Source organism: Corvus kubaryi, unplaced genomic scaffold (assembly GCF_017639235.1).
Source record: "Corvus kubaryi isolate FWS band 111438036 unplaced genomic scaffold, C.kubaryi_AGA036_p1.0 37262, whole genome shotgun sequence".
NCBI lineage: Eukaryota > Metazoa > Chordata > Aves > Passeriformes > Corvidae > Corvus > Corvus kubaryi.
The window spans coordinates 1,297,239-1,309,305 of record NW_024581078.1 but is presented as its reverse complement, the minus strand read 5'-3'; the positions used below and the strand labels follow the sequence as shown (position 1 = coordinate 1,309,305).

The following is a 12,067-nucleotide window of genomic DNA, read 5'->3' as shown; positions in this document are numbered from 1 at the left end:
GATGCCCAATTTGGTGGCCCCACCCGGCGGTGGCAGGTCCGGGAGGTGCCACCTGTGGGCTGAGCTGTGGAGCGGCCTCAGCCCCGCGTGGATCGGGGTCCCCCTGCCCATGGGGGGACACACGGGGGAGGGGTCCCCCCGTCCCCACAGAGCCCTGAACCCGACGGACCCCCCGTCCCGTCCCGTCCCGGCCGCCGCCCCGCTGCCCCCCCTGCGGCTCGAGCCAGGGGAGGGCGAGATCCCGCTCCCCGCAGCAGGAAGTTCGGCTTCCTCCCTATGATGGGAATTTCTCAAGGCGTTGGATGTTCTCCGCTCCGACGCGCGAACGGGACCCGCCACAAACGCCGCCGCTCGCCCGGCAGCTCCCGCGTCCCCTCCCCGGCGACCCCGCGGGGTCCCGGCCACCGCGATGGACCCCGGACCCAAACGTGTCTTTAACGGGGGCGTCTTAAGGGCGTTAATTGGGGCAGGAATTGCTGGAGCAGTGGGGTGGGGAGAAGGAACGCTCCAAAAATCCCTTTAGGGGCCGTCAGCGAGAGCGGCCAATCCCGGTGGCTTTCGGTGCCCACCGCAGTGCCCACCGCAGTGCCTGGAGGGGTTGATCCCACTGGGAACAACACGAGGCCACAGCCGGACCCTTGGTGGGGCTGACCCCGCACCGTCCTCCTCCCAAGCAGCCGGATTCTCCCCCCGGACCCCCATTTGCCCCCTCCCCACGGGGGTCCAGGGCAGCGCTGGGCCCGCGGCCCCTCGACGTGCGGCGCTGGCGAAGGCGAAGCCAAATCTCCTTTTAGAGAGCGAAAGTTTCCCCTCGGTGCAGCTCGGCCGCGCTGGAATGCCTGGGCTTTTTATAAATCCCTCCTCGAGCCCAGGGATGGGCACGAGAAATGCCAGTCGGGGATGAGAAAGGGGAAAAAAAAAAGAGTGGAGAGCAGAGTGGAAAAGAGGGATGAAGCATTTTTGGATGCTGCGTCTGCCCGCAAACCTCGCTGCTCGAGCTTTAGAGGAGCTCTAACTATACATATCTATTTAATTTTATTTTTCCTGTGGAATTCAGAGCTTCCCAAATTCCCCTTTGTTCTTGAGGGCAATTATTTCTATTTTCCTTTAACCCCCCTGCACAGCTCAATAAATCTTTTTTAACTGCGTGATCTCTGACACTTATCGGAGCTTTTTTTTTTTTTCCTCCCCCTTTTCTTTCCCAACCCCTTAAAACTCCGATATAAAACTAAAATGAAATCCGGCCCTTCGGAAGAAAAGCATAAACGTTCCCGACACCTTGGAAATGTGGTTTTACTTTATAGCATTACTTAGCACCTGATCAGCATTTTTTTTTTGCAGTAGAGAAGCCATAAAACCCCCGAGCAGGTATTTTCGTTGCAACTTGCACATTCCACAGCCTGCCTGCGTCTCTCTGGCCCTTTCCTCTCCGATCGGAAAACTTCACACTTTTCCCTTTTAAAACACATGTTCGGCGCTGTGGCCGCGCTGAGGGGGGAAAATAAATCCAGGGGGGAAAAAAATGTAATATATATATGTATATAATTGGCCCCTCCAGAGGGTCCTGCTTGGAAGAGGGAAAAAACCAAAATCCAGGGGAAAAAAAATACAGAGAGAGAAAATTGCCCTCTCCAGAGGGTCCTGCTCGGAGGATGGGAAATGCGTCTGTTTTACGGAGCTCGTGTGAGTTTCTGGGGCTGTTTAGATTAAGATTTAGGAGAATCAGGGCTCGGAGTGCTGGGTCTGTTATCGCAGAGCCGCAGCAGCTCCGGGCTCGGCTCGTGGCGGGCTCGGAGCGGGGTGGGCAGAGAGGGGGGATGAAATTTCCAGAGGCCTCGTTGGCCTTGGGAAGGGTTTGTTTTGGGGGTGGGATGGAGCCGTCGTCGTGCATGGATGCTCGGGGTATCCCGGAGTATCCAGCACCATCCCACGGATGTTTGGGGTACCTGGTACCAATCCATGGGTGCTCGGGGTACCCCGGGGTACCTGGCACCAACCCATGGGTGCTCGGAGTACCTTGGGGTATCTGGCACCAATCCATGGATATTTGGGGTACCCCAGGGTGCTTTTCCCTCCAGCATCCCCCAAGCACGGCGGCAATTCCTAATTAAGTCTCCCCGGCGTAACGAGGATTTCGGAGCACTAATTGCGGAGGGTGGGAGGCGGAGCGGGCAGCGGGGACCCCTCATTAGGATCTCTCCGGCGTGACGGGGATTTTGGGAACGCCGGGCGGGAGCCGGGGCGGGCGGCGGGCGCTGAAAGCCGATCGGGGCCGGGAGGTCGGAGGGGCGGGGAGGTCGCGGCACTTTCCGGGAGGTAATTTGGGATATTAGCCCGGCGCGTGCGGATGGAGCCGATAAGGGCTGACGGACACGGAACACCCCGGAGCGGGGCCGGGGCAGCCGCGGCTTGGAAGCCTCGCGGCCGAGGCTTCCCGGAATAAACCGGGGTGGGAATTTCCCCTCGCGGAGGGGCTCTCCCAGCCTGCAGCACCCTCGGGATGTCGAGGGCCGAGCGATGGGATTTGGCAGCACATGGTGGGGATGAGGCGGGAGCTCGGTGGGAAAGCGCTTCCCACCCCTCGGCGATCCAGGGGGAAATGCCGGACCTTGGCAGAGTTGGAAAAGGAGGGGGGGGAGAAAAAAATCTCCTCGAATTTTCCTTTATGAAATCCTTTTGTCGCGGAAAAACTTCCGAAGCCGCAACCCAGCCCCGCCCCAGCCCTGGGAAAAAAAAGATTAAAAGTGGATATAAAATGTATTTTAACAGTTCTAAAATAGATGTAGATATAAAAATAGATCTTAGAAGTGTTTCGATATAAAATGTATTTAGATATAAAAGTAGGTAAAAAGTGTATTTAAATAGATAAAAAATAGGTTCTGTATTTAGATATGGACTAGATATAAAAACTATTTGAATAGATATAAAAGATATAAAATATGTTTAGATATAAAATGGATACAAAATGTGCATAAGTAAAAAATAGATATGAAATGCATTTAAATCACTGTAAAATAGAAACCAGTGTATTGAAATTGATATGAAGGAGATATGTGATGATTGAAATATATATATGAAATAGAGATGTGATTTAAATCAGTATAGGCTTGTGATGATTTAAATCAATGTAAATAGCTGAACAATATATTTAAATTAATATAAAACACATATGATGATTGAAATTGATATAGACGCGATGATTTAAATCAATGCAAAACAGCTCAACAATGTATTAAATAGATATAAAACATATTTAAATGAACACAGAAGAGACATAAAGGTGCTCAAATCAATGTAAAACAGATCTAAAACGTGTTTAAATAGACATAAGACATATTTAAACAGCTCTAACGTAGTTAGCTCAATATCAAACCCTCCATAATTGATTTCTCCCCCCCCCCGCGGGCGGGGGCTCCGGCTGCAGACCCCGCCGTGATTTCCCCCCAAGACCCCACCCTGCTGATCGGCTCCTCGCTGGTCGCCACGTGCACGGTCAGCCCGGACTTTCCGCTGAAAGCCGAGGACCTGTACTGGACGCTGAACGGGCGGCGCCTCCCGGCCGCCTCCTACGCCGCCCTGGGCCCCTCCACGCTCAGCGTGGCCCTCGCCCGCCTCAACGGCTCCAGGCAGCAGTCGGGGGACAACCTGGTGTGTCACAGCAGAGACGGCGGCATCTTGGCCGGCTCCTGCCTTTACGTTGGACGTACGTCAGTGCCGCCGCACGGGCCGGGGTCCGGCCGCTCTGTGCCGGGGTCTGGTCACTCTGTGCCAGGGTCTGGTCACTCTGTGCTGGGGTCCAGCCACTCTGTGCCGGGGTCTGGTCACTCTGTGCCGGGGTCTGGTCACTCTGTGCCGGGGTCCAGCCCTCCATGCCAGGGTCTAGCTGGTGCCAGGGTCTGATAACTCTGTGCCAGGGTCTGGTCACTCTGTGCCAGGGTCTGGTCACTCTGTGCCGGGGTCCGGCCCTCCATGCCAGGGTCTAGCTGGTGCCAGGGTCCGGTCACTCTATGCCGGGGTCCAGTTGCTCTGTGCCAGGATCCGGCCACTCTGTGCTGTAGTCCAGCCAGAGCCAAGGTCCAGCCGCTCTGTGCTGGGGTCCAGCCGCTCTGTGCCAGGGTCCAGCCGGTGCCAAGGTCCGGCTGTTCTGTACCAGGGTTTGGCCATTCCGTGCCAGGGTCCAGCCAGTGCCAGGATGCGCCTCTCCCACGGGACAGAAGCCGGGGATCCCCACGGAGGGATCAGCGCCCTGGTTCTTGCCAGAGCATGCCAGGAGCTGCTCTGGTGGAAGCCCGAGCCGCGCACAGCTGAGAGGCTGTTTCGGCAAAGCCTTGGTTAAAACGCGCTTGTCCGAATCAATAATCGTAAGATTTTATCTCAGGCTATTTTAAGGATGGTGCTACGTCCCAGGAATACGGAATCCCAGGAATACGGAATCGTAACGGGGAATGTAGCTTGGGTTTGTTTTTTTGGGTCGCTACGTCCCGGGAATACAGAGGCTCAGCTGGGAACGCAGCTTGGATTTGGGGTTTGGGTCTCTGTGCCTGGAAAAAAACAGCTCTGGAACCTCTTGTTTTTTGGTTTTTGTCTCTCCCAGTACCCCCAGAAAAACCAGTCAACATCACTTGCTGGTCCAAAAACATGAAGGACCTGACCTGCAAGTGGGCGCCAGGGACAGAAGGGGAGACCTTCCTGCACACCAACTACACCCTCAAGTACAAGCGCAGGTGGGTGCTCACCTCCATTCCCATTATTGCTAAAAACGTTGGAGTGGGATTTAATGGGAAACAGGGAACGGGCAGCTCGATGTCTCCCGGCTGGCCCCTGCTTGGGGACGGTGCTGGTGTGATGAGTTTCCTCGTGGAGCTGGGGAGGGTGAGGAGAAGCCGCTGTGGGCCTGGTTGAGTCGGGAATCACTGGGTGAACCACGGGGCCAGTCCCCCAATTCCGGCCGTGTGGAATGGCCAAAAACAACCCATGGGAGCATCCCGGGGACGGAGGAGCAGTGCCAGTACCTCATCCATCACCTGCCCGCAGGTGGTACGGCCAGGACAACACCTGCCAGGAATACCACACGGCCGGGACCTACTCCTGCCACATCCCCAAGGACCTGGCCCTCTTCACGCCCTACGAGATCTGGGTGGAGGCGTCCAACCGCCTGGGGGTGGCCGTGTCCGACGTGGTCATGCTGGACATCCTCGACGTGGGTGAGCCACGCCACTGCTGCGGTGTCACCGCCGCGCCGGTGACCTCGCGGGGAGGGGCAGCGCTGGGCTGGGGCGGGGGCAGCAGGAAATGGGCGATATGTGAGCAGAATTGCTCCTAATCGAATTAGGCTGTTTGCTCCGAGTCGTTTTTACATCCGCGGCTCCTTAACCCTCGCGGCCCCGCGGCGCTGCCCCGCTGTCCCCGCCAGCCCTGCCCTGTCCCCGCAGTCACCACGGACCCGCCGTCGGACGTGCACGTCAGCAGGGTGGGCGACCTGGAGGACCAGCTGAGCGTGCGCTGGAGCTCCCCGCCGGCCCTCAAGGATTTCCTCTTCCAAGCCAAGTACCAGATCCAATACCGGGTGGAGGACAGCTCCGAGTGGAAGGTGGGTGGGCACCGCCGGTGCCGGGGGACGGCGCGGGGTGGCCGAGGGTCCGGGTGCTCCCGTCTCGTCCCTCTGCAGGTGGTGGATGATGTGGGCAACCAGACCTCGTGTCGCCTGGCCGGCCTGCGCCCCGGCACCGTCTACTTCGTCCAGGTGCGCTGTAACCCCTTCAGCATCTACGGCTCCAAGAAAGCCGGAATCTGGAGCGACTGGAGCAACCCCACGGCCGCCTCCACCCCACGCAGCGGTGAGTGCAGCCAGCACCGCTCGGGGGTGCCGCCGGTGCCGCGGGATGTGCGGGAGGCCCTTCCCCAGTCCATGCCCGGCACCTGGATTTCTTGCAAAGGAGCCAACTTGGAGCTTGGCTTTCCCAGCTGGGAGCCAAAACCTGCTCGTGTTCCTCTGGGCCCTCGTTATTCACGGCACGGCGGCGATAGGGGGGTTGAGACGCGGCCCCCCGTGTGACACTGACCCCTCCGTCCCCGCAGAGCGAGTGGCGGGGGGCTGCGACCCCAAAGGGGGGGAGCAGAACACGACGCTGCGGCGGGAGCTGAAGCAGTTTTTCGGGTGGGTGAAGAAGCACGCCTACGGCTGCTCCAACCTCGGCATCAAACTCTACGACCAGTGGCGCGTGTGGCTGCAGAAATCGCACAAAACACGCAACCAGGTAGGTAAGGAGCCTTTCGCACTTCTTCTCCCCGGCTGGGTGGGGACGGGGGGGGGGGGGACGCGGGGCGCCCCCCACCCCAGGGATGCTGGGGGGTGACGCCGACCCCGGGGCGACGCGGGGCTCTGCTCCTCTCCGCAGGTTCTTCCCGGCGATAAGCTGTAGCCCGCGGGGGACCGAGCGCCGGCAGGATGGGACGGGGCGCCCGGCGCCCACCCGGGACCGCCCGCGCCCGCCCCGGCCCCGCCGCGGGGGAGTTGGGAGGCGGCCGGGGCGCAGCGCGGCCCCGCAGCCCTGGGGGATGGGGTGGGGTGAGGTTGGGGGGCCGGGCTGGCCCAGCCCCGGGGGCTCTGTGGGGCCGCGGCCCCGCGGCAACGAGGGGACCCCCCAGCCTTGCCCGGCCGGGGGGGGCACGGGGGCTTTGCTCCGCCAGCCGAAGCAGCCTCTGGGATGAAAGGAGGGGCGAGGGCTTCCCGGGTGACCCCACCCTCGCCGCAGTTCCCCCCCCGGGAAGCGATTTTGGCCGTTTTCTCCCTGGGGTCCCACGTGTGAGTGCACGGGGGGGGTCCGTCCCCGGGGAGCCACGCGGGCTGATTGGAGGCTGCTGGGGTTTGCCCAGTGCCTGCTCCAGTTTTGATTCAAACCAGCCTTATTTTGGTTCCATTTCAGTCAATTAGGAACAGATTTAAGCTTAATGCCAATAAACCTCTGAAACCCCACCGGGGTCTGCGTCAGCGGAGCGGCAGCGCTGCACGGGGACGGGGATGCAGCGGGCAGCCAAATGGGGCCCGTGGCCCTTGTCACCCCATCCCGGGGCTCCCAGGGGATCGAGCCGAGGTGGAGGGGGTGGCACTGGGGCAGCGGGGGCCACACGAACCCTTGAGATCACACCACTCAGGCCAGCTCCACGGGGACAGGTTTATTTGGGGTGACCACAGCAAAAGCGCTTGTGGAGCGCCAGCTGTGGGGCTGGGGGCACAGCCGGTCTCCAAGATGTGGTTTTGGGGGGGTTGCTGCCCGTGGGACTCCAGCTGGCAGCAAGGACAGTGCCCACCTTGATGGAGGCCGAAGCACGGCAGCCCCTTGGCACCGGAGATTGTGGTTTGTGTTCGGCACAGCCCCGGCACAGCCGGGCAGGGTAACCAGCCCCACGCCGGACCCCTCTGCTGAGGGATACTCAGGATTTAGGGGGACCCCACTTGTCCCAGGAGGGCCTTCTCCACCCGTTCCAGCCTGTGCTCCAGAGAAGGGGCCGAGAGGACAATGCCCACCTTGCCGAGGTGCGCCGGGAGCGGGTGGGGGGCGAGCGGGGCCCCCGTTCCACCAGCCCGGCCCCTCCAGCCGTTCCCACGGGGACACCCATCACTCAACTTCTTCCGAATCGTACTTAAGGTCCTGGAGAATTTCGCTGATTGCCTCAATGGTTTTAATTAGCCTACGAGAGCGGATGGAAACTATAAATAAAGTCCATATGGAGCGTATTATGTGGGCCGCCTCGCCTTCCCCGCGCTGTTTATGAAACACTCAGCCCGGGGAGGCCGAGGGGACGCGGCCACGCAGCGCCGCCAGACCCCGAAGGCACCATCTGGGCCCCCCTGGGCCGGAGGGAGGGAGGGGAAACACAGGGAAGGGGCTCCTGGCCTGGACTCCATGATCCCTGTGGGTCCCTTCCAGCTCAGGAGACTCCAGGATTCTACGGGCTGAGGAGGGGGTGCCATCCCAAAATAGGGGGAGAAGGGGATGGCAGTGGGGGTCCTGGGCTAGGGGGATGCTGCCTTCCCAAAATGAGTGGGGACAGCAGCGGGGCGACCACCTACTTGTGCTTGAGCTCCCGCACCTCCTGCTGATGGGCGTCCACCTCGGGCTGGTCCTGTGCCTGCTGCTGGGCCAGCTGCAGCTGCGCCGTCTGTGGGGGGACACCTTGGGAGCTGAGACCCCCCAAACCAGCCCCAGCGCTGCCCCAGGGACCCCCCCTCCCAGCCCAGCACCCACCAGCTGCAGCTTCTCCTGCTCCCGCTCCTGCAGCCAGGCCAGGTGCTGGGCCAGGTCGGGGCGACCGAGCTCGTCCCGCAGGCGCCCAGCGATGTCCAGCACCTCCCGGGAGATGCCACTGAAGGCCACGGTGACCTCGTGCACCAGCTGCCGGTACCGTGGGAAATCATAGTGGGGGGCATTGCTCAGGTACGCCCGGTGGCCCCTGCGGACAGATCAGGGGGGAGAAGCCACTGTCACCTCACCTGGGGTGCCCATCGCGGAGCTGAGCCCCCTTTGCCACCCGCCACAGGCAGCACCAGGAGGGTTCTCCTGCCTTTTCCTGCCTGGATTTGGCAGCATGACCTGGCAGCCTCACGCCTCGCACGGGACAGGGTTGGAAACGGCTTTTTCGGGGGGGAAAGTTGGTGGTTTGGGTTTTTTCATCCTTTACACTCTCAACCCTGCATCCCGGGAAGTCCCTCATCGGCTGGATGCTAAAATAGGATTCAGGTGTCCAGCACAGAGTCCCGCTGCCAGCTGGAGCTCATCAGCCACCCCCACGGCCCCGGCCCAACAGGATGCAAAATAATCGGGATGGGGGATCCGGTTCCCTGCTGGGGGTGCCCCTGCCCGTCCCGGTGGGTGCCGCCCCCCCGGGGGCCCGTCCACGCGGCGGTGCCGGTACTCACTCCTCGAAGAGCCGGTACGTCTCGACCCGCTCGCCCTGCAGCTCCCGCAGCCGCTGCAGCAGCGCCCGCACGGCCTCGCCCGTCTGCGGGACACAAGGGGACAGCGGCGCTGGGGGACGCGGTGGCACCGGTGACCCGGTAAGGGGCTCCGGGCAGAGCCGGCACCGCCCGGGGGATCGCCCCGGTGCTGCGGCAACGCGTCCTCGCTCAGCTCCGGTTCTGGGGGTCCCGGGTGGATTCCGGCCGCGGTGCTTAAGCTGAGTCCGGCACCGGGACCCCTCCATCCCGCTACCCGCGCACCGGGAGCTCCCCGGCCTTGCGCACACAACACAGACGGGCACCGGGACCCCTCATATCCCCCTGCTCACCCCACCGGGCCCCCCAGGCCACTCGTGCACGAACCGGACTGACACCGGGACCTCCCGGACACGTGCCCGCGGTACCGATGGGCACCGGGACCCCCATCCCATCCACGCGTGCACGGACGGGCTCGGTCCCGGGACCCCCACCCACCCTGCTGCCGCGCACCGGGACCCCTCTCTACGTGTGCCCAGACGGGCACCGGGACCTCCCCGTCCACGTGCGCACGGACCGGACCGGCCCCGGGATGTCCCCACCCCGCTGCAAACGCACCGGGAGCCCCCCGGCCGCGTGTCCACGGACCGGCACCGGGATCCCCCCGGCTCAAAACAGAGGGGCACCGGGACCCTCCGTGACCACGCGCGCACGGACCCGCTCGCTCCCGGGACCCCCCTCCCGTCCCCCGGGGGCCGTTCCCGTCCCGCTCCCGGTGCCGCTCACCATGGCCCGGCCCGGCCGCTCGGCGCAGGCCCGGGGCCCACGGGGCGGAGCGCGGTTCCGCCGCCACCTGCAGGCACCGACCGGCAGCGCCGCCAGCCCCGGGGCCCCGTCCCCGGTCCGGTCCGTGCGCCGGGGTCCCGCTGCCCGTCTGCAGTGAGCGCACGGCCACGGGTCCCGGTGGGTGGGTGGGCAGGGGGATGCAGTGGGGTCCCGGTGCCGGTCCCTGGACACGTGCCCGGGGCTCCCGGTGCATTTGCAGCGGAACAGGGAGATCCCGGGACCAAACCAGCCCTTGCCTGCATGGCCAGGGGGGTCCCGGTGCCTGTCTGTGTTCTGTGAGCACGGCTGGGGGTCCCAGTGGGGGGCCAGGGGGGGTCCTGGTGTCCGTGCAGAGCCTGCAGTAGTGACCAGAGGGGTCCCAGTGCATGAGCAGGGGGGTTTGTGTATGGTCCTGGTGCTGGTCCAGTCCGTGGCCAGGTCCCGGTGACCATCTCCTGTGTGTGTGTGGCCAGGGGGCCCCGCGGGTGGGCAGGGGGGTCTCGGTGCTGGCCCAGTCCGTGCACACATGGCAGCAGGCACTGCCCACCAACAGCACCACCTCCATCCCTCCCCTGTCCCTGATCTCCCCACCCTCCTACGCTGCTCCAGCACAGCCCCCATTTATTGAAAACTGCACCAATTTGGGTAAAAACCACCAGAAAACAGGGCTGAGAGTTGCAATACTTTATTGGCCAGTGCAGGCAGGGCTGGAGGCTCTACTTGACCTTCTTCTTGGGGCGCAGGTTGTTGGTGTGCCCACACTTCTTCTTGCGGCAGTTGACGGCGCGGGGATGCAGGCGGGCGTAGCACCTGGGGGGGACAGGTCAGCAGAGCCCCGTGTCCCTGGGGAGGGGCTCTGGGGGAGGGAAGGGGGCGAGGGGACACGGGCAGGGGACACGGGGACGCACTTGCGGCAGATCATCTTGTCGCAGTTGTATTTCTGGGCGAGCTGGCGCAGGGAGGGCTCGATGATTCCCCCTCGCAGGCGCAGCACCAGGTGCAGCGTGGACTCTGCAAGGAGAGATCGGTGTCACACCGCGGGCAAGGAGCACCTGGCACCCCAAAAACGCCCCCCAAAAACCTCTGGGGTCCGGGGAGCACCTTTCTGGATGTTGTAGTCTGCGAGGGTGCGGCCGTCCTCCAGCTGCTTCCCCGCGAAGATCAGGCGCTGCTGGTCGGGGGGGATCCCTGCGGGACAGAATCACCGTGCTGGGGACACCGGGGCACCCCCACGGGGCCACCCCGCTACTCCGGGCCCCGCCAGTACCTTCCTTGTCCTGGATCTTGGCTTTCACGTTCTCGATGGTGTCATTGGGCTCCACCTCGAGGGTGATGGTTTTGCCCGTCAGGGTCTTCACGAAGATCTGCATCTTGGCACCTTCTCACCTGCGGGAGCGGCGGCCGCGTCACCCCGGACCGGCCCCGGTGCCGCCGTGTCCCGCCCCCGACAGGGCCCCGCCGCTCCCCGGCCGCGACGCGACCCCTCAAAGCCTCTCAAACCCCCGTTCCCGAGCATCCCCCCCGGGATCCAACCCCGCTCTCCCACGATCCAGCTCCCATCCCAGGATTCGGGGCCCTCCCGTGGGATCCAGTCCCGTCCCCGGGGACCCAGGGCCCCTCCCGGGGTTCCAGCCCCCACCCCGGGATCCAGGCCCTCTTCCCCGGGTCCCAGCCCCCTCTCCCGGATTCCCGTCCCCATCCCGGGATCCACCGCCCGCTCCCGGGATTCAGGACCGCCACCCCAGGCCCCGGGCCCGCTCCGGTCCCGCACCGCGCGCACCCGCGGCCTCGCTGCTGATGAAAAGGGAGGCGGGGCCGCGCCCGCGCTGCGTCACGTCCGGCGGGGACACCGGCCCGGCCCCGCGGCACTTCCGTCACTTCCGGCGGGGACACCGGCCCGGCTCCGTCATTACCGGGTTGACACCGGCCCGGCCCGTCACTGCCGGGGTGACACCGGCCCGGCTCCCTCACTGCCGGGGTGACACCGGCCCCGCCCGGCCCGGTACCGCGGGAAAGGGCACGGGAGGGTCTGCACGGGCCCGGGACCGGACCAATCCCGACCACAGCCCCCGGACTGGCCCCGTGAACCCAACACTGACCACAGGGCCTTAGGATCGGCCCCACACTGACCCCGCGGCCACAGGGCTGGCCCCAAGACTGGCCCCAAACGGACCCCACGACCGGCCCCAAACCAGCCCTACAGTGCTGGACCAGCCCTACACTGACCCAACACCGGCCCCACAGCCCCAGGACCAGCCCTACACTGACCCCATGGACCCCACACCGGCCCCACAGCCCCAGGACCAG

General features: G+C 63.6%; 3 protein-coding genes across 6 annotated transcripts in view; 1 reads left to right on the top strand and 2 right to left on the bottom strand.

Annotated features, from left to right (window-relative positions):
- Positions 1-6,976, top strand: part of CRLF1 (cytokine receptor like factor 1) — a 7,637-nt gene extending 661 nt beyond the window's left edge. Inside the window, exons 2-8 of one of the 3 annotated variants that reach the window (XM_042024447.1) lie at positions 3,425-3,703; positions 4,595-4,724; positions 5,035-5,204; positions 5,433-5,590; positions 5,669-5,837; positions 6,079-6,261; positions 6,341-6,976. In XM_042024447.1, coding sequence (XP_041880381.1) covers positions 3,425-3,703; positions 4,595-4,724; positions 5,035-5,204; positions 5,433-5,590; positions 5,669-5,837; positions 6,079-6,261; positions 6,341-6,711 — 1,460 coding nt within the window. In that variant the 3' untranslated portion in view covers positions 6,712-6,976. The remainder of the gene's footprint in view (positions 1-3,424; positions 3,704-4,594; positions 4,725-5,034; positions 5,205-5,432; positions 5,591-5,668; positions 5,838-6,078; positions 6,262-6,340) is intronic. The other 2 variants (XM_042024448.1, XM_042024449.1) reach the window with 2 other exon arrangements.
- A 185-nt stretch (positions 6,977-7,161) lies between these two features.
- REX1BD (required for excision 1-B domain containing) lies at positions 7,162-9,830 on the bottom strand. Its single transcript, XM_042024456.1, has 5 exons — positions 9,722-9,830; positions 8,921-9,003; positions 8,250-8,454; positions 8,075-8,163; positions 7,162-7,692 (listed from the first exon to the last, which is right to left on the bottom strand). The coding sequence occupies exons 1-5, from the start codon at positions 9,722-9,724 to the stop codon at positions 7,620-7,622; spliced, it is 453 nt and encodes a 150-aa protein (XP_041880390.1). The 5' UTR covers positions 9,725-9,830; the 3' UTR covers positions 7,162-7,619.
- A 599-nt stretch (positions 9,831-10,429) lies between these two features.
- Positions 10,430-11,638, bottom strand: UBA52 (ubiquitin A-52 residue ribosomal protein fusion product 1). Of its 2 annotated transcripts, none has more exons than XM_042024457.1 (5): positions 11,541-11,638; positions 11,028-11,146; positions 10,862-10,948; positions 10,669-10,771; positions 10,430-10,570 (listed from the first exon to the last, which is right to left on the bottom strand). In XM_042024457.1, the coding sequence occupies exons 2-5, from the start codon at positions 11,128-11,130 to the stop codon at positions 10,477-10,479; spliced, it is 387 nt and encodes a 128-aa protein (XP_041880391.1). In that variant the 5' UTR covers positions 11,131-11,146; positions 11,541-11,638; the 3' UTR covers positions 10,430-10,476. The 2 variants fall into 2 exon arrangements, with proteins under 2 accessions (XP_041880391.1, XP_041880392.1); XM_042024458.1 differs by having other exon boundaries at positions 11,532-11,625.
- Positions 11,639-12,067: the final 429 nt, after the last annotated feature.

Bases quoted from the DNA above. Each gene is read 5' to 3' on its own strand.
- REX1BD (XM_042024456.1), bottom strand. The intron at 8,455-8,920 runs GTGAGTACCGGC...ATCTGTCCGCAG, and splicing joins ACGTACCGGCTCTTCGAGGA to GGGCCACCGGGCGTACCTGA. The intron at 7,693-8,074 runs GTAGGTGGTCGC...CCGCTCTCGTAG, and splicing joins GTGCGGGAGCTCAAGCACAA to GCTAATTAAAACCATTGAGG.
- UBA52 (XM_042024457.1), bottom strand. From the start codon at position 11,130: ATGCAGATCTTCGTGAAGACCCTGACGGGCAAAACCATCACCCTCGAG. The intron at 10,772-10,861 runs GTGCTCCCCGGA...CTCTCCTTGCAG, and splicing joins AGACTACAACATCCAGAAAG to AGTCCACGCTGCACCTGGTG. The intron at 10,571-10,668 runs GTGCGTCCCCGT...TGTCCCCCCCAG, and splicing joins GACAAGATGATCTGCCGCAA to GTGCTACGCCCGCCTGCATC.